The 27,498-nt window shown below is 46.5% G+C and overlaps 1 protein-coding gene across 46 annotated transcripts in view; it reads left to right on the plus strand.

Moving 5' to 3' along the window:
• The window catches only part of SORBS1 (sorbin and SH3 domain containing 1), a 223,372-nt gene that overhangs the window by 166,445 nt on the left and 29,429 nt on the right, over positions 1-27,498 (plus strand). For 19 of the 46 annotated variants that reach the window (XM_081823747.1, XM_081823754.1, XM_081823757.1 and 16 more), the window contains 7 exons: positions 386-469; positions 4,585-4,650; positions 5,223-5,324; positions 9,389-9,438; positions 18,046-18,218; positions 20,875-20,960; positions 24,089-24,256. In XM_081823747.1, coding sequence (XP_081679873.1) covers positions 386-469; positions 4,585-4,650; positions 5,223-5,324; positions 9,389-9,438; positions 18,046-18,218; positions 20,875-20,960; positions 24,089-24,256 — 729 coding nt within the window. The remainder of the gene's footprint in view (positions 1-385; positions 470-4,584; positions 4,651-5,222; positions 5,325-9,388; positions 9,439-18,045; positions 18,219-20,874; positions 20,961-24,088; positions 24,257-27,498) is intronic. The other 27 variants (XM_081823762.1, XM_081823771.1, XM_081823773.1 and 24 more) reach the window with 7 other exon arrangements.

Genomic DNA, 27,498 nt, shown 5'->3' on the forward strand with positions numbered 1-27,498 from the left:
CAGTTCTTCCTAAAGAGGAAATACAGGCTTTCTCTTCTCCCACGATACGGTTATTGAGGAATATGCCCATGTTCCGACCTGTCGTGGAGGGCAGCAGTGCGGTGCAGAATTCTCCATCCGTGGCCCGTGTGCCTTGTGCCTCAGGGCTGAGAATGATTCACTCCCTGCCCCTACCTCCGTTTCTCTGCTTTTTTAAACCCATCCTCTCCCACCTGTTGCAGCTTCTTGTTTTTGCTGATGTCCATAAAATGGATGATTGCTGCTATTGGATACAGTTGCTGTTTATCCCTGGAAACCACTGCATCTCTACTGGCCTGTTCCTATGTAATCTCTGCATAATGTTATCCTTCTCTCTCTTCCATTTCCCTGTCACCAACCCCTATAGAGTCGGGATATAAGCCCAGAAGAGATAGATTTAAAGAATGAACCTTGGTATAAATTCTTTTCGGAATTGGAGTTTGGGAAACCGGTAAGTTTAATAGCTTCAGTGGTTATAGACACCTTTTTAAATAATGCTGTTGATGCATTGTTGCTGCTAAAGAATCAGATCTGTTTGTAAGGAATGCAGGAAGTGGGGGGCAGCCATTTCAGTGGGCAATCGTGGGATTGTCTCTTCTCCCTACAACCTGTAAGCTTTCCCGCACTTTACTTCACCAAGAAAGGACAGTGAGCCCTGGAATTATTTCTTGCGAGAAAATCACAGAGAAACAAGACTAAATCATTGCACTAGAAACAAATATCACATACCTTGTAGCTGGCATTGTTTTGTCCATTGGTTCAATTACTTAACTAGAGTCTTTATGGCAAACTGAAGATAAAGCAGGAAAATGCATTACACACTGAGAGGAGCAGCATTGTTACTGCTTTAAAAAGATTTAAGTACATATGCAAAGGAAGTGCCCCAAACAGCCTCTGTATATAGATGTCATCCACAAATGCATCCCCATTATAGGTGGCTTTGGAGAATGATTTCTAGGAGTTAGTGTAATATTTCCCAAAACTTAAAATGGGATTAGGCTGAATGCTATATTTGCTAGAATTTCTCTGTGATGTCACTGAGTTGCCTTGGCACAGACTGATTTTTGGCACATACATAAGGAGGATTTTCTTAGCCCTTCACCCAAAGGTGTATCACCCAGAGGGGAGAGTTGAGTTCATTTTTCCACTGGAGAGGACTAGAAACTGACTTTCAACCTACCAGGCTGATCACAGAGCCGATTTAATATACGCTGGGACTGAAATACTGTCCTTTGCTAACAAATATGGAATTATTTGCAATGACCGATTCAGTAAAACAAACGAATCACACCATAGATTGTTTCATACCTGTCCCTAAAAGTTAATATCTCAGATGAAACTAATTTCGTTATTTGGCAAAGGAGAAATGGCTAGAAATGTGTGGATTTTGAAGTCTTACTACAGCTGCAAAAAAGAATTTACAGGTGGAGGAAGTTAAGTGTATAAAGATGAGACGTCTTATTTTGTTAGATGTTCGTGTGAAACTTTTTCATTAAGATGAAGACAAAGAGAAATGAAGCGGGTGCTGTGGAATTTCTAGTTTGATTCAGTGAGGCTGAGCTTTGTTAGAAAGTTGAGGCATCTTCTGAGTTAGGAGCACCTGACTTGCAAACTTCCCGCTGGTAGGAACGTTTTCCTCCTGCCTTGTCCTCTGCTAGACACCGGCGGCTCATAGCCCCTGAGCTGTCCTGAATGAACAGCGCCACCTAGTGACCAGTGCAGAGGGACGTGTCTAACCTGAAGTCTGCACCACCTTCTCTCCCCAGAGCTGTGGTGCATACCTCATTTCTCTGTTTTCTCCCTTTTTCTTATTTACCATTCAGACTTCAAAGAAGTCTACCTCAGGCAACCTTCTCCACACTCAAATACTGAACAGTATCTTAACCCTTTTCTTTTTCTTAAAACTTGCTCAATTATCTCACACCAAAAGCTACTTTTGAATTGTGTGGTCCCCTCCCCCCTCTGCCAAACAAACAAAAAAAGACCATGACTGGTATATATAATAATAATGCTATCCTTTCATCAAGGAAAGCAAAAAGCTGTCAGCTTTAAATTATGTGCAATAAAGAGTCCGTGCCATTGATTTTGCAAAGTCTTCTCAGAATCCACACATTTCTAGCCATTTCTCCTTTGCGAAATAACTTAGTTTCATCTGAAATATTAACTTTTAGGGAAAGATATGAAACAATCTTTATAATGTGATTCGTTTATTTTACTGAATCTGTCATTGCAAATAATTCCATATTTGTTAGCAAAGGACAGTATTTCAGTCCCAGCGTACATTAAATCGGCTCTGTGAACAGCCTGGTAGATTAAACACTGTTTCTGCTGGAAACCATGGTCTGAGCACCGCACAACCAATGCAAACAAATGTTGAGAACACAGTCCATTTGTGTAGTGGGACCTTCCTAGAATTGGTCTCCCTACTCTGTTGTTCTAACTGCCTCTTAATTATTTAAAGACTTAACGGTGCTTTTCCAAAATGCCATTTCCTCTGAGCCATGATGTTCCTTGCAGAGACCTTACAGTCCTTCTTAAATGAGACTATTTGAGTGGGTCTTTTAAAGTAGTAAAAGATAATACTGTGGAAGACTTGCCCAAATAACTTAATCAGTGCCCATATCCTGAGGAACAGTGTCAAGATAAACGGTTCCTCATGGTCAGAAGCATCCTAAGGGTGAGCTTATCATCTGGTTGAACCAATCTGATGACTGCCTCTTATGGCCAGAGTTGGGGAAGAAGGTGTGGTAGGGAGAAATTCTTTCTTCATTTCTGTCCTACCATCATCACTCTGGGCTATAATAAAAATAAGAGAGATAAATCAAAGTGGTGTAAACCACGGAAATTGTTTTGGAAGGTTTTTCAGTCATTCAGAAGCAGAATGAAATTAAAACTCCTACCTAATCACGTGGATCATCATTTTAATTTATTTTTTATTCCACACCAGCTCAGGACCCACTTCCCCCAAGTGAAGCCTGCCAGAACTTGGACACTAGAGATTTACCCTGAACTCCTTTCTTCCTCAACTCTTGCACTTAAAGCCCACCACCCAGAATGAGCTGAAATTGCAGCACGATTCTGTCTGTAGTACCTTTTAGCTCTGATACGTTGTTGTAGAATATCAAATAATTCAAGACTCCCGGGATCATTTTTGGAAGGATTTAAAACCAATTTAATTTGTAAGCACTGCCTTATTTTTTTGCAGTAAAGAAAGAAATGAGTAGGTATCCTAAGTGACTTTAAAAAGTCTACTTCTCCAGGGGAAGAGTCCAAGTGTAGTAAGCACTTAAAGATGAATGGTAATTGTTAATAGCACTACTTTACAAATTGCAGAGTATACATAAACAGAGATGGCATTACTGACCCATCACTGTCAGTGATGAAAGTCCCTTGGATTCAGATTGCAGATTCATTACTAAGTCCCTTGGATTCAAATTGCAGATTCATTACTAAGAGTCTGGATGTTAGGTTTTTTTCTTTTTCTCCCCTCTAATTTCTGCAGAAATCCATGTGATTTCTAGAAGTAAGCTCAAGGCAAAATGTCACAACGTAAACCAATTTGAACGCTTGCATAGAGTTACAATGATATTTGCACAAAATTCCAGGAGCTACTAATGATCTCATCTTTTTCAGGGGTCATCGTATAAGACATTTCAGGTCTAAATAGGCAGAACAAGAAGGTTTAGTTGGTGGGGGAGAGGTTCAAGAATTACAGGAGGCTTGTAACTTCCAGATGTCCTACCCTCCGAACCCTTCCCTCATTAAATTCACGGTTCTCCTGGCAGTTTTAGGAATGCAGCTCTCATCCTAACTTAGAGTTAAAGGAGAAAAACATAATGCTACGGTCCCCCTGTTCAAATTCAGCTTGTAAACTGTTCTCTAAGGCAGACGGAGGGATGGCTGTACTACAGCAGAATTATCAAAGTCTGGTTAAGCTGTAAATGGAGATTTAAGTGTTGTCTAGTGGAATTATCTAGTTACACAGTGCATTTATTGAACACCCATTTTATGCCTAGATTTCATTGCCACAAACCACAGAAAGCACATTTTGGTTAAATTTACCCTCCCCTGGCCAAATCTCCAAAGTCACACGTTTATTAAACATGATGAATTTTGCCTTGGAGTAGACTGCTTCAAAAATGTAGAATCTCGGTGTCAATCTTAGTTTGAAAACAACAGTGAGGATGTATGTCAACTATACTTCAATTAAAAAAAAAAAAATGAGGAATTTTAAAGTTTTGATTTTTGTTCAAATTGGTGTTAATGCTTTTTTTTTCCCTTCTGTTTTCTTTTTTTACGTTTTCAATGTTTAGAATCCAACAATGACATACTCTTGAGATGTAGACATAGAAACTTCCCAGTTAACGTTTCCAGCTCCTAAATTCTGCAGAATCCCTCCCTGGGCAGCCTCCTCAGGAGGCCGAGTGCCCACTCCCTGTGCTTTGAGTTCACTTTTCTGTGTTGATACAGTTCTCCTAGCGTGCCCCTCTTTGTTTGAGCCAGTCTCCATGTTTGTCTTTATGTCTTTATGCTCATTTCTTCATTTCCTCCTCTGCTTCCCGTCAGCCTCCCAAAAAGATATGGGATTATACTCCTGGAGACTGCTCTATCCTTCCTAGAGAGGATAGAAAGGTAATTCTGCTGTGCCTCCTCCGTGGGCTGTGTGTGTGTTCTCTAGCCTGGTTAGTGTGAGTGTGTTGTGGGTTTTTTTCTTTTTTTCTTTTATTTTCTTAAATCACTTTTTTTTTTTTTTAACTTGATAACTTGTTTTTTTTCTTTTGGCTTGGTGATAAAACTATTTAACAAAGTCTCTACGACTTCTACTAATGTTGAGAGGTTTTTAAAGCAATGCCTTATTCTCCTGACATATCCTATTTGTCACAGTCACTATACTCTGAAAAGAGAAAAAAATAGGTCTCTCGCGAAAGGTAGGTTTCCGTGGTATTTGTAGTTCTCTCTAGCAAGTAGAATAGACTTTTGAAGCTCTGAAGACTTCAGGATTTATATTTTCTCTGCCTAATGTTGCATTCTCTGTTTTCACGTCTTCACCTGATTTTTAGTGAGCTCTTGTGTTCGGTCATGCCATCTTTGCCTTATTAAAGCCCTAGCACTAAACAAATTCATTTTTCAAACTTAACCTTTCATTCTTTCTGCCTGTCCTCTAAACTAAAACATTCTTTCCCATCTTCTCTTTCTTGAACCAGACTAATCTAGAAAAAGATCTCAGCCTCTGCTCAGCAGAGTTAGAGGCACGCTTAGGAAACACGGAGATGCTTAATAAAGCACCCAGTGCACACCCGTCCCAGGTATTTCCTAGTTTTTCTCACGCTGTTGGTTTCTCTTCCAGCTTGGTTTTGTTTTCTTCTCTGCTCTCGGGTTTCGATGTTCTTGAGGCAATGAATGGTTATGCTGGGTCTTTATAAGCTGCATGGCTTTCTGACTCCTATTTTCGATTCCTCTCCCCGCCTCCCCAAGCTAATTTTTGCTTGGATTTCTTTTGAGCTTGGCATCTTCCTTAAAGGGAGTTTTTCAAATATGCAGGGTGGCTGGTGATTTAAACGATGCCACCCCCTTGTCATTCTCTTTCTCTGTTCTCGGGAGGGGACCCTTATAACTTCCTGTCCTTTGCCTCCGTATACCTGCTCCAAATTTTCCAGGAGCCACTTTTGGGGGCAATTCCCTTGTCTTTTTTTTTTTTTTGCAGCCCTGGGAGATACCAACCTCAGAGATCACTTTCAGAAACATGGTGGCGGTGATTTGAGTGCCTCTTACATGCATGACATGTACTGGCAGAGTAGTTGTATTTGTCATTTAAAGGGTCAGAAAGTTCTCAATGAAAAAATGCACTCCAGAGACCAGACAGCCTGGCCACAAACAAGCATTTGAAACTCAACCTGTACTGACATTTCTAGAGGGGGCTATGTCAAAATGTGGCTTATTGAAGGCTATGTCAGAGAGAGAGTCCAAGGTAAACAGGTTCCCAAGGGGAAGAAAAATACCAAGTATTTGGAGAACCGCCCCCAGGGCTCCCTGACAAAACAAAAGACTCTTACAAGGAAAGGGTTTCTTTACAGAAAATAAAAAAGGCAGGCAGACACTGCTGAAGAGGCTAGGAAGGTCCACAGACTGTGGCAGGAAAAGTGGAAAATGCTATGGATCTTGTTCTATTTAAGCAGAACTGAGACAAGGAGGGTCAGACCTCCAGCATGAGTGACTCGGGTTATGAAAAGTCTTGAGTGCCAGACCCTTAAGCCAGGGAAGGAGTGAAGAACCAGGGGGTTATGGCAGCAGCCAAGGTGGGCTGAGATAAGGTCAGACGCTGAGGAACTGTAGGCCAATCAAGGAAGTTGTGTTTCCAGGCCCCTCTTCAGAACTTTGGGGAGGCACGAAGTTGAGCCACGGTGCGCACAGTCAAAGCAGATAGGTCGTGGAGCAGGGAAAGGGGATGCTCAGTTTCAACCAGGGCAGAGACTGGAACCAGCTGTAGCCACTGTGGGATGGAAGGTCTGAGCTAGTTCAAGAGTGAGAACTAACGGCAGGTAAGTCCTAAAGTGCTCCGGGGTAGGACCGGAGTGCTAAGATTACAGGTCATAAAATGAGTCAGGGGTCCCCTTTTAAAGTAGTCTAATAGGAGCAGCCCTATAACACATGCAAGGATGGAGGGGCAGCTGGAGAATTACTGAACTCACTGAGGCCTCCCTGAGGTCAGAGGCAGCTTCCAGTACCTGGACTCCTGCCCAGGCCAAGGTGGGGCACCAAGAAGGGTCTGATGCATGAATGAGTCATCTTCACATTGGTTCAGTTACATGTTCCCCATGAGTCCCTAATAGGTATGGGACATGCTGAGAGAGGCTCTAAATCCGGCAAAAACAATGAAATTTGCCTTTAGGAACATGACCGTTTAGGCACACTCATAAATAAAAGATCTCCAACAGTACACAGCAGTGCCTGTGAAGAGCTAAAAGAATGGTATGGGCTCTAAGTGCCAGGAGGAAGAGTGATCTTGCGGAAAAGTAGGGAAGACTTCCCAGGGGAGTTAGCCGGGACCTTAAAGGATGGGTGCAGTGTAGGTACGTGGTAGAAATAGGGGGCATCCATGTGAAGCACAAAAAGAGCACAGAAGTGATCGTGTTTAGCATGTATTCAAGGAATAAAGTAGAAGATTCAGCTATAATAGAAAATTGGGGGTGGTGGTAGTGATGGGTAGGTGTAGGAAAGAGGGTTGACCCTGGATTGTAGAGGCTCAGAAATACAGTTAGGAGATGATTTTGTGCACAGCCCAATGATGTGGTTCAGGAGTTGTTTTAGGAAGGTCGGCATCCTCTAGAGAGGCTGGGTTGAAAGGAGAACCTCCAGTTGGATGTGCAGAGGGCAAGGAGGCTACCGTGGTGGTCCAGGCATGGAGTGATGAGAGCCCACACTCCAGTGGCATTAGCATGAAGGGGGGAGGGGTGGTATGAGAGTGCTCACAGAGGAAATTGCAATGGGACATTTTAACTAATTGGTGTGAAGAACAAAGAATTGGATGGAATAGGGACAGAAACAACTCTAGGACTCTACCCTCCCCCACTCCCAGTTGCCCACCATTATTCCTCAGAGATTCCTAGGGTTTTGGCCAGAAAGCTGGAAGGATGAGGACATCAGTATGTCACATAAGAAAGATGGGGAGAAAATCCGTGGAGAGGTAAGATGGAGCTAGTTTTAGGTGATTCATTCGTGAAGTGTTGGCTGGATATCACCTAGGGCATATCCAGTAGGCAGCTGGAAATAGAAGACTATGTCTCCTAAGAGAGGAAGGGGCCTACATAGTCAGTTGGAGTCACCTTAAGAGAAATGAAGGCTGAAGTCCTAGGAGCAGATGGCAGATTGAAGGACAGGAAGGATGAGAGCAGTAACTACCCACTGGGATGTTGGATGACAGGGAGCAGGAGAAGAAGGGGAGGATCAGAGGGTGAACAGTTCAGAGAAGAAGGAGGAAAAGTAGTAGAACAAGAAGAGAAAGTATGACAACTACCTGGTGCTCCAGAGAGGTCCCCAAAAGTAGACTCTGAGGAAAGGTCAGTGGATTTGATAACCCGGAGGTTTCTAAACACCTTAGAGGTTGCTGGGAGCTAGAGAGTAGGGAAGCATCTGGGGATCCCCCAGGGGTACAGCACTGTTGAAAACATGTGAATGTGGAAGGAAGGGGCGGGAGCTGTTCCCAGAGGACTCTGCAGGGTCACACAAAAGTTTTCCAAGATGGAGACCAGGGCATCATCTTCAAAGTGGATGAAGACCCAGAATAGGACAGGTGCCGAGGTGAGAAATGGGCAGGAGACAACGGGCAAGAGGGCTGCCTTCTCTGAGGAATAATGGTGGGCAACTGGGAGTGGGGGAGGGTAGAGTCCTCATGCTGGGGCAGAGGCGCCCTCCAAAGTGAGAGGACCCAGCAGGTTGAGGGTGGGTGTTCAGCAGGTAGAGGACCAGGTGGGTGAGCCCCGATAACGGTTGCTTCCCCTCCCGTCCTCGCATCCTTCTTGGACAATCTTCCTTTTCTGTCTCCTGCTGTTTCTCTCCTTTCCCCCAATATCTCTTTTCCAGATAGCATCTTTTCCTTGAAATGATTATTATTTAGAGATAGAAGTATCTTTTAAAAGTTAACCTTTTCATCGATTTATTCAACTACCACATTATTTTTTAAAAAATATATTGAGCCCTTTGCCTTTTTTTTCTCCAAGACAACAACAGAAAGCTTAAACTACTTAATTATATTGCCTTTTCTCTGCATGTGGCTTTTGGTTGTTTTCTTTCTTTTGCATAGTGGCCTGTCATTTTATAAAATGCTCCCCCACTCCTAGGTTTTGTGAAACTGCATTTCTCCCCATTTCCACATTCTAAATCTGCAGGGTGAACAAATGATCTAAATACAGTGTGGTCTTTTCAAATGCATTTTTTGTATTTTCTGTACCTAAGGTGTTGGGTGACCCTCTCTCTGGAGGTGGCATCTGGGGTGCATGAAGGAGTCTCTGGTGGGCTTGTCCAGGGGCTCTGAGGACTGGGGATAAGCTGATGACGGCGGTGTTGTCTTGTCCATGTCACTAATGCATGTTGGCCAGATGGTGGGCTATCCACCTCGTAGATCTATCTTTATATGAAAGCTAAGTCTAAGCTAAGGGGTCATTTTCCACCTCACCCAGAGAGCGAGAGCACCCACTGGCCCAGAAAGCGTCCAGCACTGAGACCTTTCCGGCCAAGGGCCCCATCTCCCAAAGGTCCTTGGCTACATCAGGAAAGGAAAGGGGCTGCTCTCTTTCCCCCTTGACTTGGAACATCTGATGCAAAATCAGTGATCTACATTCTTTTCTTTTCTTTCTTTTTTTGACATTTACAGAGCTCAGCAGTCAGCCCCAGCCCGGAAATTTCTTCAGAGCTTCCTGGATAGTAAGTTGCCACCACGTACATGGCTTCATGTATTAATGTCAGAGATGGGAAGAGGCTTGTGTTTTGGATCCGAGTATGTTTTATTTGTATCAGTCTCGTGGCTTTAGTGATAAGTAGCCATTTAATCATTGTCCTCAAATTATGTTTCTTCTGTTTTCTCCTCCTTCTCCAAATTAATTTTGCGATGATTCCTATTACCTTTGAGAAGCTTTTTCCTGTGTTGGCATCTTTACCTTTAGAATGTGAGTTTGTCTGAGTTTGGAATCCAAGCTCACCTCATTTGGTGGTTCTTGGAGGCGATGTGTGACTGAGACAGGCTGTGCTGGGCATAAAGGTGGGGGGATGGTGGGGTTGGGTCCTGGGGTGGCACCTGTCACAGGGAAAGATGGGGCCAAGAGGGGGCGGACTTGACTGATGCTGAGAAATGTGGATTTATTTCCTTATACCAGTCAGGATTCTGCCTGGGTGATAAGTGCACACTCCGCTCACTTCGTGGAGTCACCACCAGCCTCTTTCCCCCTCTCCAGACCATCCTGAGCCCTGTACGGATTACTTTTCTCAGTACTTTGCCATGCGGCCATTATGCCAGCTGAAATGTCTCAGTCCTGTCCCCTACCCCTTTCTTACACAGTACATGGCGAGCTCTGAGCACGTATAAATAGGCCCTGAGCCTCTTTGTACCCAATTTAATGTTAAGGCCTCTTATGGCACTTCTGTGGCTGGGTACCTGAATCATACTCATGTATTTTTATAACTGCTGATAAATTAGAAACTCCCTGAAGGCAAGGGCTGCCTCTCTGGGGTACCCGGTGCCCCCAGTGGAATTGGGTGCTTGTTCTGGTGGAAACAGCTTCTCGTCACCATCGTATCTGTATCTCAGTCTTGGAAGTATGATGAGGGCCAAAGGCACAACTGTTGCCTGTTCCTTTGGGGTTGGGTAAACCCACAATGAGCAAAATCCACCTCTTCAAATAGAAACCTGGCTTGATCGGAATGCTGAGTTTATAGAATTTTTGGCAAATGTTGTGGTCACTTGGGAATGTCCTACCTACCTTGCCAAAGAATGAATTCAACAAGAGTAGTTTCATTTGAAAGTCAGTCAGCTGGGGTTAGGGTATTTCAGTGGAAAATTAGAAAAATCTTTTTTTTTTTTTAAAGATGTTATTTATTTGACTGATAGAGAGCACAAGTAAGGGGAGTGACAGACAGAAGCAGAGAGAGAAGGAGGCTGCCTGCTGAGCAAGGAGCCTGATGTGGGACTTGATCCCAGGACTCTGGGATCACGACCTGAGCTGAAGGCAGATGCTTAACTGATTGAGCCACCCAGGCGCCCCCAAATTGGAAAAGTCTTAATTCTTTTAGTGACCAAACCTCTCACTAGATCCATTCTGTTCATTTTTTTTCTATAAATATGTGTGTTAATGATTATGATTAATGTACCCCAGCGCAAGAAGAAATTGAGAAGATATATTAGAACAGCAGCTAGAAGGGAAGTTACCTGCCTTAGGAGACAGTCCGCCTTGGGAAAAGTCCAGGCATTAAGTCTTCGCCTACTGTGGGGTCGGTCATCAGGCCAGCAGTGTGACAGACATCAAAGCTCAGATCTAGCATCTTCCCGATCTCCCTCCACTCTGGGCTCTGAGACTCATTCTCTTTAAAGAGCTAGTTGAACTGTGCCTTCAGCTGCAAGGATGACAAGTCACAGGTCCTCTAGGTCCCCAGAGATGTGCTTTCAGAGATGAAGTACACCAGATGACCTTAGGCTACCTGCAGATAAAGGCCACAGCTCCAGGGTGACAGGGTGGCTCAGGTGGTTAAGCGTCTGCCTTCGGCTCAGGTCATGATCCCAGGGTCCTGGGATCGAGCCCCGCATCGGGCTCCCTGCTCCGCAGAGAGCCTGTTCCTCCCCCTGTTTGTGTGCGCTCGCTTGCTCTCTCTCTCTCTCTGACAAATAAATAAGTAAATAAGGCCACAGTTCCCTGCAAACTCTCCTTGGTCCCTGAGGCCACCTATTTGTCACTTGGACAGTCCTGACTGCCCACTGATTGCTCCAGATCTCTCCCTGCCCCTATAATCCTGTTTTCAGGATGGCTCAGTGTTAACCCTTCTGCCTGGTCTCCCCCCCTCAACCCCCTTTCCTTTTCCCATCTCCCCAGAGTGCGTGGGACAGGAAAGGCTGCTTCTGGTGGCTGGCCGAGTGAATTCCTTAGTTCACTTGGTGAGTTCTTGCTGGATCTAGGGCACCATGCTCTGTACTATCATAGCATAAGATACAGTACCTTAGTAGTTTTGGCAGCAAAAACACCCCCCCCCCCCAAAATGTTGGTAAATGAGAAGGCAAAGTGGCAAATGAAGGAAGGGAGACCAAGGATTAAAAGTATTCAGGTTTGGGCCCCCGGGGGTATAATCAGTCAATATAATAAGTTAATAAATATAATAAATAAGAATGAAAATAAATCATAAATGTATTCAGAAGAGAAAGCAGTACCCACGGGCTGTCAAAGTTAGGAATGCAGGTCTTGAATGAAATAATCCCAGTGACTTGCTGGACGTTTACTATGTGCCAGGCCCTGCAGTTAGCATCGTACATTCATTCCCTCATTGAGTCCTTTCACCATTCCAGGAGCGATCCCCATTTTATACGTGAGTAAACAGGTCCATAAGGCAGCGTGATGCCCATGATTCCACAGTTGGCACCTGGCAGAGCTGTAGCTGGAGGAGAGACATTGAAGTTCTAGGCCAGGGGATGGTGTTAGCGATAAGGTCTCGTCTGCACCGTCCTGATTCAGAATGGGGCAGGAAGTTCACAGAAAGCATGCTACAGTTGACTGGTTTTGAGTGATTTAAAAAAACAGTGTAAGTAACTATGTATAATACCGTTAGCAGGATCGAAGGGGCCGAACGCAAACTGCTTAAAAGAGCAAATTGCCTTCAGACATTCTGAGTATTTGTGGACCTAAAGATATTTGCTGGGTTAATTTATCAAGCGCTCTTATTTATGTCATTGAAATAGGTCTCCAAAGACCTCTGTGTTTCAGCCGTAGCCTGGCTCTCATGAACTACTTGGGAGGAATAGATAAGTTTTATCCTCCTGCTATTCTTCCAGTTGGGGATTTTTCAGTAAGGCAGGTGGGGTTTTCTTTCAGTTTGTTCAAACGAGGAAGTAAGGTTTGGAATTGTTGGGGAGCCTGACACCCAGGGAAGTGCACAGCAAATGTTTGCTGAATAAATGAATGAGCTTGTGAGTCTTAATTAACCAGCATCCAGCGCGCTCAGCACTGAGGTCGGCAACTTGCAGACTGAATCTGGCTCCTCTCACTGGATGGTTGGGAAGGATGTATTGAAAAAAAAAAAAAAACGTTGGCAAGACTGGACTTAACCCCAGGGATTGAAGGAGAAGACGCAGGAATGGCTCAGGTTCAAAAACATCGTAATTAAAAAAAAAAAAAAAGTCACTGGAGAAGTTGTGTTAAATCCATTTTCATATCTTGGACAGACTTGCAGTTTTAGAATTTTATTCATTACCATGATTACATATCACAATGTTAAAAGAATGTGGGTGTAGAGAGAAAGAAATTTACCCATAGTCCCAATATCCCAGTAGAACTACCAGTCCTTACTGTCAAAAAATATTTTTTTTTGCTTGCAGTCACAGTGTCCAGTTTTGTATTTTATTTTCCTAGAGTTATCAGATCTTAAATCAGCCCTGAAGAGTACTCATTTTCTTCATTGGCATTTCAGCTTGGATTAGCAATCATACATTTTATTGCCTAACCAAAGAGCTTTCCTCTATTTGGCCAGCAAGTGGCGCTCAAGAACAAGCTGATTTTTCCTCAAAAAACCCTTCTTTCTCTTAACCTAGGATCAAAACACAAATCATTACCTGAAGAACTAAATGAAACGCTAGAGACTCCACTGGGCCTTGAAAATGTAATTTTCATTTCTCAGAAATCTGCATGTGAGCATTTAATTTTATAGAATCATTTATTCTACTAATATTTATTGAAAAGCAGTGCTAGGCGCTAGGCATGCAAAGATTAATAAGATAAACCGCCTGCCCTCAAGGGGCTCAGAGTGTAATGGGGACACAGACTTGTAAATCACAGTTAGAATCCAGTATGGTAAACGCAGTGACAGGACCCAGGAGAGAAGGAATGACAATCACATATTATAAATCTAAAAGATCATTTTCTTCCTGCAGTACAGAGGCTAAAGATGAAACTGCCCTCCCCAGATTTCCTAGACTTCTTTCCCCAAAGCCATGGTTTAAAGCAGTTACTTTTTTTTTTTCCCTGCTGAAACCAACAAATGGTTTTGGACAGTGAATTCCATGAGGCTGGAATTTTTTGTCTATTGTTTTCCCTGTTGAAGCTCCACCTAGGAGAGTGATTCACACTTAATAGGTGCTCAGTAAATATTTGAGTGAATAAAATGAGCAGTGGAATGACCTCGTGAGATCTTTTCTAGAAATACCATTGGCAGTGATTTGCAGAGATGACCAGAGCGAGTCAGGGCTGAAGAGGCAGTAGTGAGGGTGTGCTTACTGCAGAGGTGTAGGTGAGCAATGGTGAGGTGGTAGCCGGGGAGGTCGAGGGAAGGGACTGGTGCACGCTGTGTCAGGACAGGGAGTAAGCAGTACTTGGTGACTGGTTAGGCTTGGGGAGCAAGGAGAGGGAGAAAGGGGTTGATTCCCTGGGCTTTCTGGCTTGGGCCATGGGAGACAGGAACAGAGCTGGGTTTGATTTGGGGCATGTGGAGTTTAAGATGCCTGAGGAATACCCAGGTGGAGGTGTCTAGAAGGCAGTTGAATGTATGCATCTGGAGCTCAAAAGGAAGGTCTATATAATAACAGATTTGAAGGTGGATTTCTTGGACAGTCTTATCATACCTATTGGTTTTACAGATGAAAGAACTTGGGCAACAGATTGTTTCCAAGTTTTTCAAACAGAGTAGGTTATCCTTAGCTGATGCGCATTGCTCGTTGGAGTCAGGCTGGAGTCCTCCGGAGCCCATCTGGTTACAGGGTTGCAAACTGTTGACCCTAAGAGGATCACTCCATTCTCTCACTTTCTTCTTCCAGTGAGTGTGTTTTTGTTGAATCCCCTTGAAACTCAGCGCCCTTTGCATCTTAGTCAGAGGGCGAGTTGTCTGCGCTGTGTCCTCCAGCCTGCTGTCTTTGACCTGGAAACTGGCTCAGCCCAGGCTGCTAAACTAGGCTTGTTCTGTTAACGGGGTCGTAGCTGCCAATGCTGATTGGGCTTTGCTCATCAGCCCCGCTGCTTTTCTCATCCCGTTTGATCTCTTTGAACATGGCAGAGACCCAGCAACTCTGTGACCTTCAACAATTGCCTTCAGCACTCTGGTCCTCAGTTTCCCTTTGGTACAATGGGACAAATGGTATCTGTCTTTCCAACATTAGGAGATGTGATGGTGAGGATACATTTGAAAACATTGTTCCAGAGCTTGTAGATGTGTTTTTAACCAAGGAGGGCTTCAGTTGGGAAGTGTTGCCCATCTGGAAAAAGCATGTTGGCTTCAGTATCAGAAAGAAAACAATTAGCTATAGCAAATCCCTTCTGAGAGATTTCCTGAGTGCTGGTTTGTCATTCTGGTGGGGAAGCAGGACGAAATGGTGATAATGGATGGAATAAAGCCAGAAAGTGGAGTGGCTGAGGGCAGGAGGGGATTTCTGACAGGTCGTGAGGTAGGGGAGGTGTGAAATCAGGCAGCTGGGTGCGGCAAGAGTCATGACCAAATGACGTTAGGTGGAACCAGAAAAGACCGGCTTGGAGTTTATGACCGAGGCTGAGGCAGTTCAAAGGACAGCAGGATAGAAGCCTCTGGCAGTCCCTCCCCAGTGCTGAGGGCAGTCTGGTGACCCAAAACCAGGGCAAGCAGGGCCTAAGAGACTGTCCGCTCACCACTGCAGTTGGTTGGCAAGGCTAAAGGACACCTGTACGTGGACCTTTTAGAAGTTGAGATTGTATAAAAAGGAGCACCGTGGGGTTAAACTGAAGGACAGAACCGGAAAATGCAACCAAAGTGAAGGCAGCCTCTGAAAGGGAAACTGAGAAGAGGGGCAGATTTATTTTTAATTATGAAATTCAAAGTTAAAGTCCATTTAGATGAGCTTACATTGACTGAACTTGGCATATAGAGTGCCACAACCTTGCAAGTCACCTTTCAGGGTCCTCCTGTCCTCTGGCTGGAGTTGATGCTTTTATCAGTCAGAAGGTTGGGGGGGATATCTTCAAGCCCCCCTACAGGTAGAGCAAAAGCTGTGTGGGTGGCAGCCCTTGTTCCGAGGCCTCTGTCTCCAGGGTGGGAGTGGACACCCCCGGTCAGGGGCCAGGGCACCAGCAAGGCCAGCCAGCCTAGGCCTGGGCCATGCTAATTCCCTGTAGTCTCTCTGTTTCCACCGTTCTGAGGGCTCCGTAGTCACTGACATCAGGAGCCTAAGTGAATGTGATGACATTCTTATACTTACGGAAGAATTCTAAACACACTTCATGAATCAAAGCATTTCCTTAATCAGATCATGTGTGCCAATTTTACTTTCAGAAAGTGTGACCTCGTATTCATTCAACAAATATTTATTGGGTATACTCATGGACCCTCTCGTGGGCCCCTGCAGTTAAGGGCACGGCCTGGGGGGAAGAGACTTGCCCCATCATGCCCCTTCCGGAGGTTTCTCCCCTCTGAGACACGCTGGAGGCTACTGTGCAGACTGAGTTCACTTACATGCTTTTATGGTCTCAGCTTTATGAGTTGGTTTTCTTTCCCCTTAAATTTTCAGTAATGTTCTTCTGTCTAGGCTGAGAAGAGGGGAAAAGCATTTGATCCCCTGACGTAGGCCGGAGAGAATGAGGAGAAGGGACGGGGGGGGGGGGACCCCGACCTCCTAGGCAGTCCCCTGAAGTAGAGGAATCAAAGCCCTGAAAGGCAGGCTGGGCACATGGGAAGGGGCTAGGAAGTGCTGGCTGCCGAGGGCTGGAAGCGGTGCTGCTGCTCAGGGAACTTCCCTCCTTGGGGGTAGACACATTGCCCGTTGTACCAGAGGCTCCTCCTCCTTTCCATTTCTGACTCCTGGGCTCTGGGGCCTCTTGTGCCCCGGAGTACGTTCACGGCAGGGCTCGAGCATCCCTGGGCCTCCCGTGGTGTGCACGCCTGGGCTCTCACTGCCTCCTCATTCGTGGGGAAATGCTCGGCTAGGGGTGCTGGGTGGTGCCCAACGACGCAGCTCAAGTTCTGGCTCTGCCGTTCCCCAGTCAGTGCCCAGATCTCTTGGTGCCTCCTTCCCTCGTCCAAAAATGGGGAAAGTAGGATTGTTTGTGAGGATTAAAGAGAGAAGGATCGTCAAGCCTCCCACATAGGACATCTCAGCACGTTTAGTAGAGTTGCTGCTGCCATTATCTGTGACCATGGCGACCGAGAGGCTGTGTGAGATGTAGGAATAATCCCATCGTGGAGGGATGGGGAGAGGGAAAGAGATCGGAAGATGTGTGATACAGCAAAGGAAGTCCAGAGTTGTGTGTCCAGTCTGGGGACCCAGAATATGTGGGGGTTCACTATTATAATTACTTAAGTTTTTCTATACACTTGATACTATTCATCATAAAATATTGGGATAGAGAAATTCTATCAAGCTGTTTACATCTCCAGAGCTAGAAAAAAAAAAAAAAATCCATACTGATACCAGTAAACCGAATTCAGTAAGACCGAAAAGCAGCCAAGCAGAGGCCTGAGTACTTCAGTGGGAAGGGGGTCGTTCCCTTATCTGAGTGTGTGTCTGTGTGTCTCCATGTGTCAGTAGGGGTGAGGGCGTAGAAAACTGGGATTAGGGGAAGGGAGGGGCTCAGTGAGTAAGTGCTCTTAATTTTTTCTGCGCCCCACCTCATTCCTAAAAGGATTTGTGGTAACTTGCAAAAATACCTAGAATTTCAACAAGATAAAAATAAATGAAAGATGTAGACGAGCCATGTTTATACTCCTATTACATGTCATAAGATTCTGACTATGAATTTTGAAAGAAGCTGGTGTAACATGTGGCTGGGATGATAACAGCATATAGAATCCCGGGTTCCACTTTCACTTGGTGGCTGATTTTCCTGGAGACCCGGGAGAATGGTTGACTTCAATGCTCCGTCAGCCAAAGCGCTTGTGAAGAATAACCCAGAAAAATAATCCAAGTGGTGAACTTGAAGTCACCAACTCCGGCAGGCGACCTGTCAGAGGCTCCACTCACGTGCTCGGCTGTGTCATCTTGTGTGAAGCTGCTGGGCCCTCAGCAGCCACCCACCCCTCCCCACCCCCTCCCAGCCTGCCCTCCCCAGGCCAAGTTTCTCAGTTACTCTTTTAAAGCACAAATGCAGTCATCTCAGCACTTTTGCTCTTTGGTCAGATTCCTGAGCATTTGGGGCTCCCCCTTGGGCTTGTCTTGTCCGAAGAACTCTAACTAAATAAGAATACCCTTTAGAAAGTTCGGTGCTTGATTAGGATGCCAAAAAGTGTGCCTCTTGTCCTCAGGTGGTAATGTGCTTTTGAGAAAAATGTCAAACATTCTAAGTCCCGTTCTTTTTCTCTCTTTTAAAATTACATTGTCTTTAGTATCTATTCTTCCAACTTCCACGCAGTGAAGAGGGAATCAGACGGGGCTCCCGGGGATCTCGCTAGTTTGGAGAACGAGAGGCAGATTTACAAAAGCGTCTTGGAAGGTGGAGACATCCCTCTCCAGGGCCTGAGTGGGCTCAAGCGACCCTCCAGCTCAGCCTCCACTAAAGGTAACTGGGTGAAGCCTGCGGGGCTCCGGCCCAGCCACACGGTTTTCCACATGCCTCTCGCCCGTGCAGGCCCAGTGTCGGGGTGTCGGCAGCGGGTGACTTCCAGCTACTGGAATATCCTTTGCCTGGTGCAGGTCCATTTCCAGGCCTTTGAGCCCTCTGAGCCCCCTCTCCCAGTTTTTCACCGGCCATTTTTCTTTCTGGTATTACTTTCCCTTCCTTTGAACCCCAACGTTGCTCTCCCTAAAGCATCTCTCTCTTTTTTGTTCTGATTCCCTTTTCTTAGGACATAGCTGAGCCTTAACCCTTCGTAACTGTAGCAGGGTGGCCATTTTTTGTTGCATCTTTGCTCCTGCTTTGCAGCACAGATTATTTTGCTTCCGGACATCGACTGGAAATTTAAAAAAAAAAAAAAAAAAAAAAAACCCTTATGACAAATGAGCATGTGACCTCTCCTTTTATTTTCTTTTTAAGCAGCTTTCAGCTTTAACCTAATGGGTCTGTTTATTTTATTCTGCATGCTTTCCAGTGGATCGTAAAGGTGGGAATGCTCACATGATTTCTTCATCTTCAGTTCCTAGCCGAACGGTTAGCACTAGCAATGCATTAGGCCCCGTGTGTAAGCACAAGAAACCCCTGTCCGCTGCAAAAGCCTGCATTTCGGAAATCCTTCCCTCCAAATTCAAACCCAGGCTCTCTGCTCCCAGCGCTCTTTTGCAGGAACAGAAGAGTGTCTTATTGCCGGCAGAAAAGGCTCAGAGCTGTGAGAACCTTTGTGTTTCATTGTCTTTGAATGATTCCAAAAGAGGTCTCCCCCTCCGAGTGGGGGGAAGCATCGAGAACCTGCTCCCGCGCTCCCGGCGGGAGTGGGACAGCCAGTCGAGCAGCACCGTGAGCCTCCAGGAGTGCGGCACCAGTGCCAGGAGGCCCTGCCCTCTCTCCAGAAAGGCCGGGATGCAGTTCACCATGTTCTACCGGGACATGCACCAGATCAACCGAGCTGGCCTCTTCCTGGGCTCCCTCTCCTCCTCGAGTGTGCGAGATCTTGCCTCCCACTTCGAAAGGAGCAGCCTGGCATTGGCCAGGGGCGAGCTGGGCCCCAGCCAGGAGGGCTCGGAGCACATCCCCAAGCACACCGTCTCCTCCCGCATCACAGCGTTTGAGCAGCTGATTCAGCGGTCCCGGTCCATGCCGTCCCTGGACCTGTCCGGGAGGCTGAGCAAGTCCCCCATGCCTGTGCTGTCCCGGAGTGGCCTGACCTCAGCCCGCTCGGCTGAGTCCCTCCTGGAGTCAACCAAGCTGCGGCCCCGGGAGATGGACGGGATGAACCCGGGGGGGCTCTACGCCGCCCCGACGTGTAGCAACATGGCCGAACCCACCTTGGGCTTCAGGGGCCTCGTGCCTTCTGAGCCCCTCTCTGCCTGCTCTGACGAGCTGGACCACTGTTCAAACATCTCCAGTGACAGCAGGGAGGGCAGCAGCAGCAGTGTCCACGGAGACTTTCCCAAGCACCGCCTCCCCAAGTGCAAGGGCACCTGCCCAGCCTCGTACACCCGCTTCACCACCATCCGGAAGCACGAGCAGCGGCAGACGTCCAGGCAGCCCGACTGGCGCCCAGATCTCAGGGGGGACAGGAGCACACTCCTCAGGAACATCTACCTAATGAGCCCCCTCCCTTTCCGGTTGAAAAAGCCCCTCCAGTACCACCCCAGGCAGCCTCCCCCTGGTGACTTCTCAGCCCCCCTGGCTGGCCAGAAACCAGACCTGCCCAGCCAGCCCCATCAGGACGAGACCCCCTCTGAGGGGAAGCCCTCGGTTCCCAGACGCCTGTCTTCCCGACACACCATGGCGAGGCTGAGCCGGATCTCGGAGCCCCCTCAGGGGAGACCCGCAGTCCCAGAGGACTGCCTGAGGGCCTTTCATAATGGCAACTCCATGCCGTACTCAGACCCTGGCCTGGACAGGAACAACAACCCACACAGTGAACTGGGAACATCCCTCGGAGGTGGCATTTGTGTATTTGCCCAGTCTCACCTCACCCGTCTCTCCACCTTGCTTGCTCTGTCCCCTTTTCCCGTGTGCCCTTGGTGCTCATTTTCTGGTCTGTCTTTTGTTTTCTGTTTGTTTTGCTTGGCAATTAATCATGGCTCGTAGTGGCTGCACTTCTTTAAAAACAAAGCCCCTCATGTCATTTAGACTAACCACCAAACTCTGTTTCGAAAGAAAAATTGGCCGTTTAGCTCAGCTGAGAAATTCGTCCATTTGAACTCTTGAACCCCTTGGAGTTCACGCCAATCCACCGTCACCCCACGGTTTTTTGAGAGGCAGCCTCTCCCAGTGGCCCTGTGTGTGTGTGAGTGTATGGTGTGTCCCTGTAAGATCCTGCACGCCTCTTAGGAGGGACACTTTTCAGAGAAGGTCCTCTCTCCGCTCACGTTTTGCCTTCTGATGAGTTTGCTTTGTATTAAACTGGCTTTTACAAGTACATCCAAAAAGGGGGGGGGGGGGCGCGGATTTGGTTCCTCTTCAGAATTTGAGTATTGGTCAATAATCCATGACAGTAAAAACTTGATAATGGCTGAAGGGTGAAATCTTATCCCAGTCTGGTTTCCCACTAAATCTTTGCGTGTTTTAATTCTACTTTGTTGTTTTGAAGATTCAGAATCACCAAGACATTTTATACCTGCTGATTATTTGGAATCCACGGAAGAATTTATTCGGAGGCGTCATGATGATAAAGAGGTAAATGCCATCTTGAAAACCTCTTAGCTCTTAGATAAAAATATGAAGGAAGCGAACATTCTAGACATCTGTCAGGTGACATGACCTAGGAATGGGAAGCGAAGATTGGCATCTTCGCAAATGGCTTTTTATGTGGCATAAGCTCAATTGTTCCACTTCTCCAAAAAGTAGGACTGATATCCCCACAGGCACTAGGTTCTAAATGCCAAGTCCCACTAGCGTCCCTGCAGGGGAGGTTCGCCCTGCATTCAGCGCCATGTGAGGGGACCCGCAGTTGGCTCCACTCACTCACCCCCTCCCCAGTCCCCGCCTTATTATTCTCTACATATATCCCCAGTCTTGCCCACCCCTCTGTTGGCACAAAGCACAGTTCCTGTTGGAGAGGGTGCAGCAGGAAAAAGGAGACTGAGAAGTAATAAATAATGACCACCATGATACATTTTATAAAGTAATTTGAAGAAGTTGCCTTTAACTCAGAAGAAGAGGTACCCCCATAGATGCCGGGAAACCCCCACCAAGAACTTCCGGGCACGCACCTCTTCTAGCAGCGGCTGAAATGTCTACACGGCAGTGGAATGACTGGGGAAGGAGCGTGTTCTCCTGGGATTTCGAAAGAGGCAGTTCTACGTATCAGCCAAAGGGGCAAAATCACAAGGGTGTGTTGTGATAAAGTCGTGTTTCAAGGCATGCTTTCTGGACTTTGCATTCCCAGCAGGAAGGGTCCAATAGACGAAACCAGCTCCAGGGACCATTTTCCCGTGTCAAGTTAGGAGGTGGAAGAATTGCTTTGAGCCTGGTGCCAGGAGGAGAGAGTGCCCGTGTGTACACAGCTCTGTCCCTTTCCCTGTAAAGTCCGAAGCCCCTTTCCTACGTTCCTTTTCGTTGAGTGGTTTCAGAGTTGAGGTGGATTTTCCTTCAGGATTTAGGATAAAGCTGACCTTGGGGGGCTGGATGATAATAGTCACTGCTGCTGAGACAAAAAGACCGTAGCTCTCCCCGCCTGCAGGCATAATATGGACAGTATTCATTAAGACGGTATCTGTCCGGGGAGAGAAAGAAGGAAGCATGTGACCTGCAGGCTTACTTGTAAAAACAGATGAAAAACTCACAGTGAGGGTCCATCAGGCCACAGACCGTTTCACCTCTAGTAGCTGTCCCTGAGATACAAGGAAGAAGATGACATTCCATTTTATTAATATAAATACTAGTGTCCAACGTGGAAGGCTTTGTGATAGGATCATGCCCGTTACATGGGAGGCATATTTTACTTAGTTGGTTTAGCAATTGCTGTATTACAGGGTGCGTTCAGAAGAGGAGTATCTTGTTCCCTGAATGACACTGGCTCACAGTTGTGTCTTCATTCATGGTGTTTGGCTTCTCTGGTTAAACTGTGGGGACGATGGATTTGCTGAGGTCCGATCCAAGCACTGGGCTGGGAGCTTTGCTCCCTTCGCTGCCCACTTCCACTGATCATATGTGACCATGGCCTGAGCACCGGGGGTCACGGGAGCCTCCAACAGCGGTCCCTCCCCACTGCTACAGAAACAACTCACACTACCAGCTAATGGAGTGTCAGTCCTGACAACTTTCTTTGCAAATGCTTTATTACGAACATTGATGATCGTGGCATTGCAGAAAATGAGAACATGTCAGTCCTGGAAGGGACGTTAGTAGGCCTCTAGCCAAGCCCCCTTGTGTTAGCCAGGACGGGACTCCAGGGGGATAGTGACTTGCCCGAGGTCACACAGCAAGTTAACTGACACCAGAGAAACAGCTAGAAACCAGGGCTCCACGTTCCTGGGCCAGTGCCCTTTCAGTGGCTCTGGGCTTTGCAAAGCACTGTCTCATGTCTTTTCTCATGTAATCTTTCCGACAACTTACCTGAGCACTGGGCATCCCACAGCCATTTGAGAATTCGTTTCTTGATTATTTGTAGTTCCTGGCGACAAATGGGAAAATCAATTCCACCATCCTTTGGGGCTGGGTGTCACGTGAGGCATTTAACTGCCTGCTGGAAGAAGACTAATGCCTTACTGAAAATGCTAAGAATTACCAGTCCTCCGCAATGCTTTTCTACAAGGGATGGTAATCCCAGGAATGTACGACCAGTATGGAATAAGAAAACACATTAAAATTCTATTCCATAGCATCACTTCAATAGGACATGAGGACATTTGGTAAAAGGCAACATTGTTTACTTATTTGAAAAAGCCTTTAAAAACAGAGGAAGAAAAGAAGAAGCCTTTAAAAATAGAAGTAGATGACTGTTTCCTTAATTTAGGAGAGCATAATTCTTCTAAACTGAGGTGTTTTTATTCCAAGTTCATCCTTTATATTTATATTCTACATCACTCCTTTAAACTCAGCCTCATTTCACCTAATGAAGAAATAGTTATGTAAAAAGTACAGTAAGAAAGTAATTGATGTTGTCTGTCAGTCACAAAAATAGCTTTTGGTGAGTGTGCTAAGGCCTCCTAGACATTGTGCTCAGGGGAGGGGTTGGCCAGCCTAGGAGAAGGGGTGTCATAGTTTCTGAAATGGGCATCTCTACTCTGGAGCATATTAGAATAACAGACCTAGGAAGCACAAAAATGATCTAGTTGCCATAGATCCTGCATAGTAAGAGCCCAGATTCGGGTAGGAGGAATCAGCCAGCCCTGGCCCCACCGTGGGAAGACACTGGGAACTCATCACTGCCTAAATGAGGTGAGGGCAGCACCCCCAGACCCCCACCTCCAGCCCAGCATGCTTGTGGATGCTCCAGATACTCCACCCACCCCCCCCCCTCCCCGAGGGCCTGGACTTTGTGGCCATGTATTGGGGGCAGGAGGCTTTTGGCTGAACCAGGAGACAGTTTTCTAGACTGTAACTGTCTGGAATTCATCCTTCCCCCGTGGCCCAGGGTTCCCCAGGTGTCTCCCATGTGGTGCGGTCTCCCTCCTCCACAGAGTATGTGGGGTGTGGCTACAGGGGGACGTGGTAGTTGTGGCCATTAAGCCCCTCTGACACCTGACCCTCAGCATTTCCCCCCATTCACCCAGCACCTTTTTCCTTAGTTGTTTTGTTGGCAGTTTTCCAACACCCTGGACCGGATGATTCACTGCCCATTTTATGCAATCTCATGGCAGAAACTTTTAGCGGACCAGAGACGACTTAAGCGTGAGCAAGAAGAGGCCGATATCGCAGCTCGTCGCCACACGGGCGTCATTCCGACGCACCATCAGTTTATCACTAACGAGCGCTTTGGGGACCTCCTCAATATAGACGATACGGCCAAAAGGAAATCTGGGTCAGAGGTCTGTTTTGGTTGCCTCGGTCTGCTGCTTGACCCAAAGCAATATTTGCCTCCCCTTAGCATTGCCTTCTGTAGGCCAAATTAGTTCTCCAAATGGCATCTGTCATCCTGGCTTCCATAGGCTTGCTTTGGCTCTTCTGTGGCTGGTCATGGACATGAGTCCCATTATGTCCTGTGCTCTGTATGTTCAAGCATGCCTGGCTGTGGGACCGGGATCTGCTGGCGCGCACCCCCACCCCATGCATGCCTAGAGCATCGGCTGTCTTCACGAATCCAGTCCTCTACATCCTGCATTTTATCATGACACTGTGTTGCCTGTGTATTCTGCCTAGAAACCTTATACCTTAGCCCATGTGTGTTAGTAGCTATTGTGTGGGCAGTTAGAAGATTCTTTTCTGAAGAAATGGTTTCGTGAAACTTATTATAAAAGTTAGCAAGCAATGCGTTGTTTACGCCATTTACCCAGGTCCCGAAATACCAGAGAATAATATTGCCGCTTGGTATCGTATGATGAATTAGTTGAATAAGGTGTTTAGTAGTGCTGAAGCCTCACTGAAAAATTTTGAAACCCAGGGGGTTTTGTGGTTAGGATATGCCCATGGAGGGGAAGAGGGCTCTCTGAGAGACATTTCATTTGTTCCCTTAATTTTGACATTTCTCAGCTGAGATTACAGAACTTAATATTATAAAAGGCATGAAGAAAGCACAAACCTTTGAAGCGATTTTATCCAGGCCTTGGCCTCCTGCACTCAGGCCAACATGTTGAAATTCTTATGCCGGCCAAACACTGCTGCTTGCGTCAGAGTATGTTTTGCCATGGGACCCTAACTGGTCCCCTAAGGATTAGCTCCTTCTAGGGAAGTGTGTGTGTCTGGGGCTTGGGAGGTAGGGAGCTGGGGGAGTGACACCAAAGCATATACAGGTTTATAAATCAGTGTAATAGGGGATTGATATTCATGTTTCTACCCTTTGAGTGACAGAGACACTGGCTATTCTCATCAAATGGTTTGTTTTTTGTTTTGTTTTTAAAGAAATGTCTCTCTGTGACAAAGAGAGAAAAGAGAACCAGAATGAAAGAAAAGCAGGGAAAGGGAAGGACACTCTATGGTGATGGAGAGAAAGAAAACATAATAAGGAAGAGGCAGAAGTTAGCAGGGGTAACTCCGACGCAAGGGAAAGGCAGCCCCCAGCCCTCAGCATTCCAGCTCCTCAGAACCACCCTGTTCCGAAGGCTCTGGTGATGGATTATCCTCATTCACAGGCCTACCCGCTTGCTAGTGATGGGGAAGAGGGGAACGCAAGGCGCCATAGGGCTGCATAGATCCATGTATAGGAACATGCACACAGAAACGCAGCTGGGGCAGAACAGCCTTGGAGAGAGGCAGGCAAGCTGCCTAACTCTCCCTGCCTCCCTTCCAGAGCAGTGATTCTCAAACTTGGGTGCTCATCAGAATCTCCTGGGGGCTTGTTAAAATACAGATTGTTGGGCCCCATCCACAAATATTCTAATTCTGCGGTGAGGCCCAAGGATTGCCCTTCTAGCCAGTTCCCAGGTGATGTTGATAATGCCAGTTTAGAGACCCCACTTTGAGAATCACTGCCCTGGATGTTGACTGACAGACATGGAAGAACAGAGACCAACAAGTCCCAGGTGCACAGGGCTATGTAGATGTACTCCAGCCCCACTGAGTACAATGTGGGTGACCAGTAATTCTGTGCAAGACCCCGTGTGGAGGCAGAAATAGGACCCAGACTGTGCCCTTGGGAAGCTGGGAGTCCAGCGGGGGAGGCACCCTCGTGACCGCGGTCTGTGCTGTGGGAGCTGGGGTGGGGAGATGGGTTGGGCCTCAGGGAGACAGGCAGGTAAAGAGGGAGATGCTACTTTGCGTAGGCAACGATGACTCAGAATATGTCTTAACAGTTCCGTGGAATCAGTGTTTTTCTCAACTTTGAGTAACATATGGATTCTGATTAATGGGAAAAAAATTTTGTTCTCACCAATCCCCAGTATTGGCCTAAGCCAGTTTACAAATTAAATAGTTAATGACACACCTGTAAAACTTAATTTAACCGATAGGTGAAAGCCCTTTGCCTGAACTCAGTTGCCACACAAAGTGTGAATATGGTGCTGTTTGGTATACATTTTTTAAAGTTCCCACAGCTCTACAGCTGGCTGTCCTTGGGTAACGACCATCTTTTTTTTTTTTTTTTTTTTCAGTTGGAATCACTGTGAAATTTTTGTCCTTACAATGTTGGTTATCTGGCCTTCTCTTTTGAACGTGGCGTTTATCATTAACTCCACACCCGCTCTTTTCTTTTTTGCTTACGACTACTAAATTGTGCTCTTCGGTCACAGACGGACACAAATGCAGGCATTGAAATTGTGTGGCAAGGACTGTAAAGCAGTCATTCAGTTGACCTCTAATACATATGTGAGCAGATGGATAGAGGCGAAACATCAACATGAAAATGCAAAAATAAATTCCTGTGGGGAATTCACCACCCTTAAGAAAATCCCTACAAGATACCAGCTTGAGGAGCCTGCTAATAAGGGACATATCACTGAGGGGTTTTGGACCTAAAACTAAGCTTGATGGAGCTTTTATTTTATTTTTTTAAGATTTTATTTATTTGACAGAGAGAGAGATAGCAAGAGCAGGAACACAAGCAAGGCGAGTGGGAGAGGGAGAAGCAGGCTTCCCGCCAAGCAGGGAGCCCAATGCGGGGCTCGATCCCAGGACCCCGGGATCATGACCTGAGCTGAAGGCAGACGCTTAACAACTAAGCCACCCAGGCACCCCTTGATGGAGCTTTTAAATACCTTTTTTTTTTTTTTCTCACCGAGTCTCCCATTTTCCCCCTCTGCTTTGTCCTCTAATATTGAAGAGAAAGTATGTGAAATTGGGGAGAAATTACCCAAAGACCTTAACCCACGTCAGGAATTGAGATTTGATCTGAGGGATACTCGAGAGCCTCAGCCAACTTCAAAGCAAGGAAGTGATGGACAGAAGTATTTGAGGAATGTTATTTGTGCTCCTGAGTGACAGTAGATGAAAGTGAAGAGAACACAAAGTCAAAGGAAGCTTTGTGTGTATAGGAGCTAGAGGTCAGACCTGAGCATGCTTGTGGAGGGTTCTGGAGGGAGGGTTGGTATGACTGAGTGACAGACTTGAGGAACTGGGGTCTGAGGAGGACTTCCAGGCCTGGGGGTCCAGAAGGAGAGGGCTACCCGAAAGGAAAGGA

Source organism: Leptonychotes weddellii, chromosome 6 (genome assembly GCF_054177405.1).
Source record: "Leptonychotes weddellii isolate Sample4059 chromosome 6, ASM5417740v2, whole genome shotgun sequence".
Lineage (NCBI taxonomy): Eukaryota > Metazoa > Chordata > Mammalia > Carnivora > Phocidae > Leptonychotes > Leptonychotes weddellii.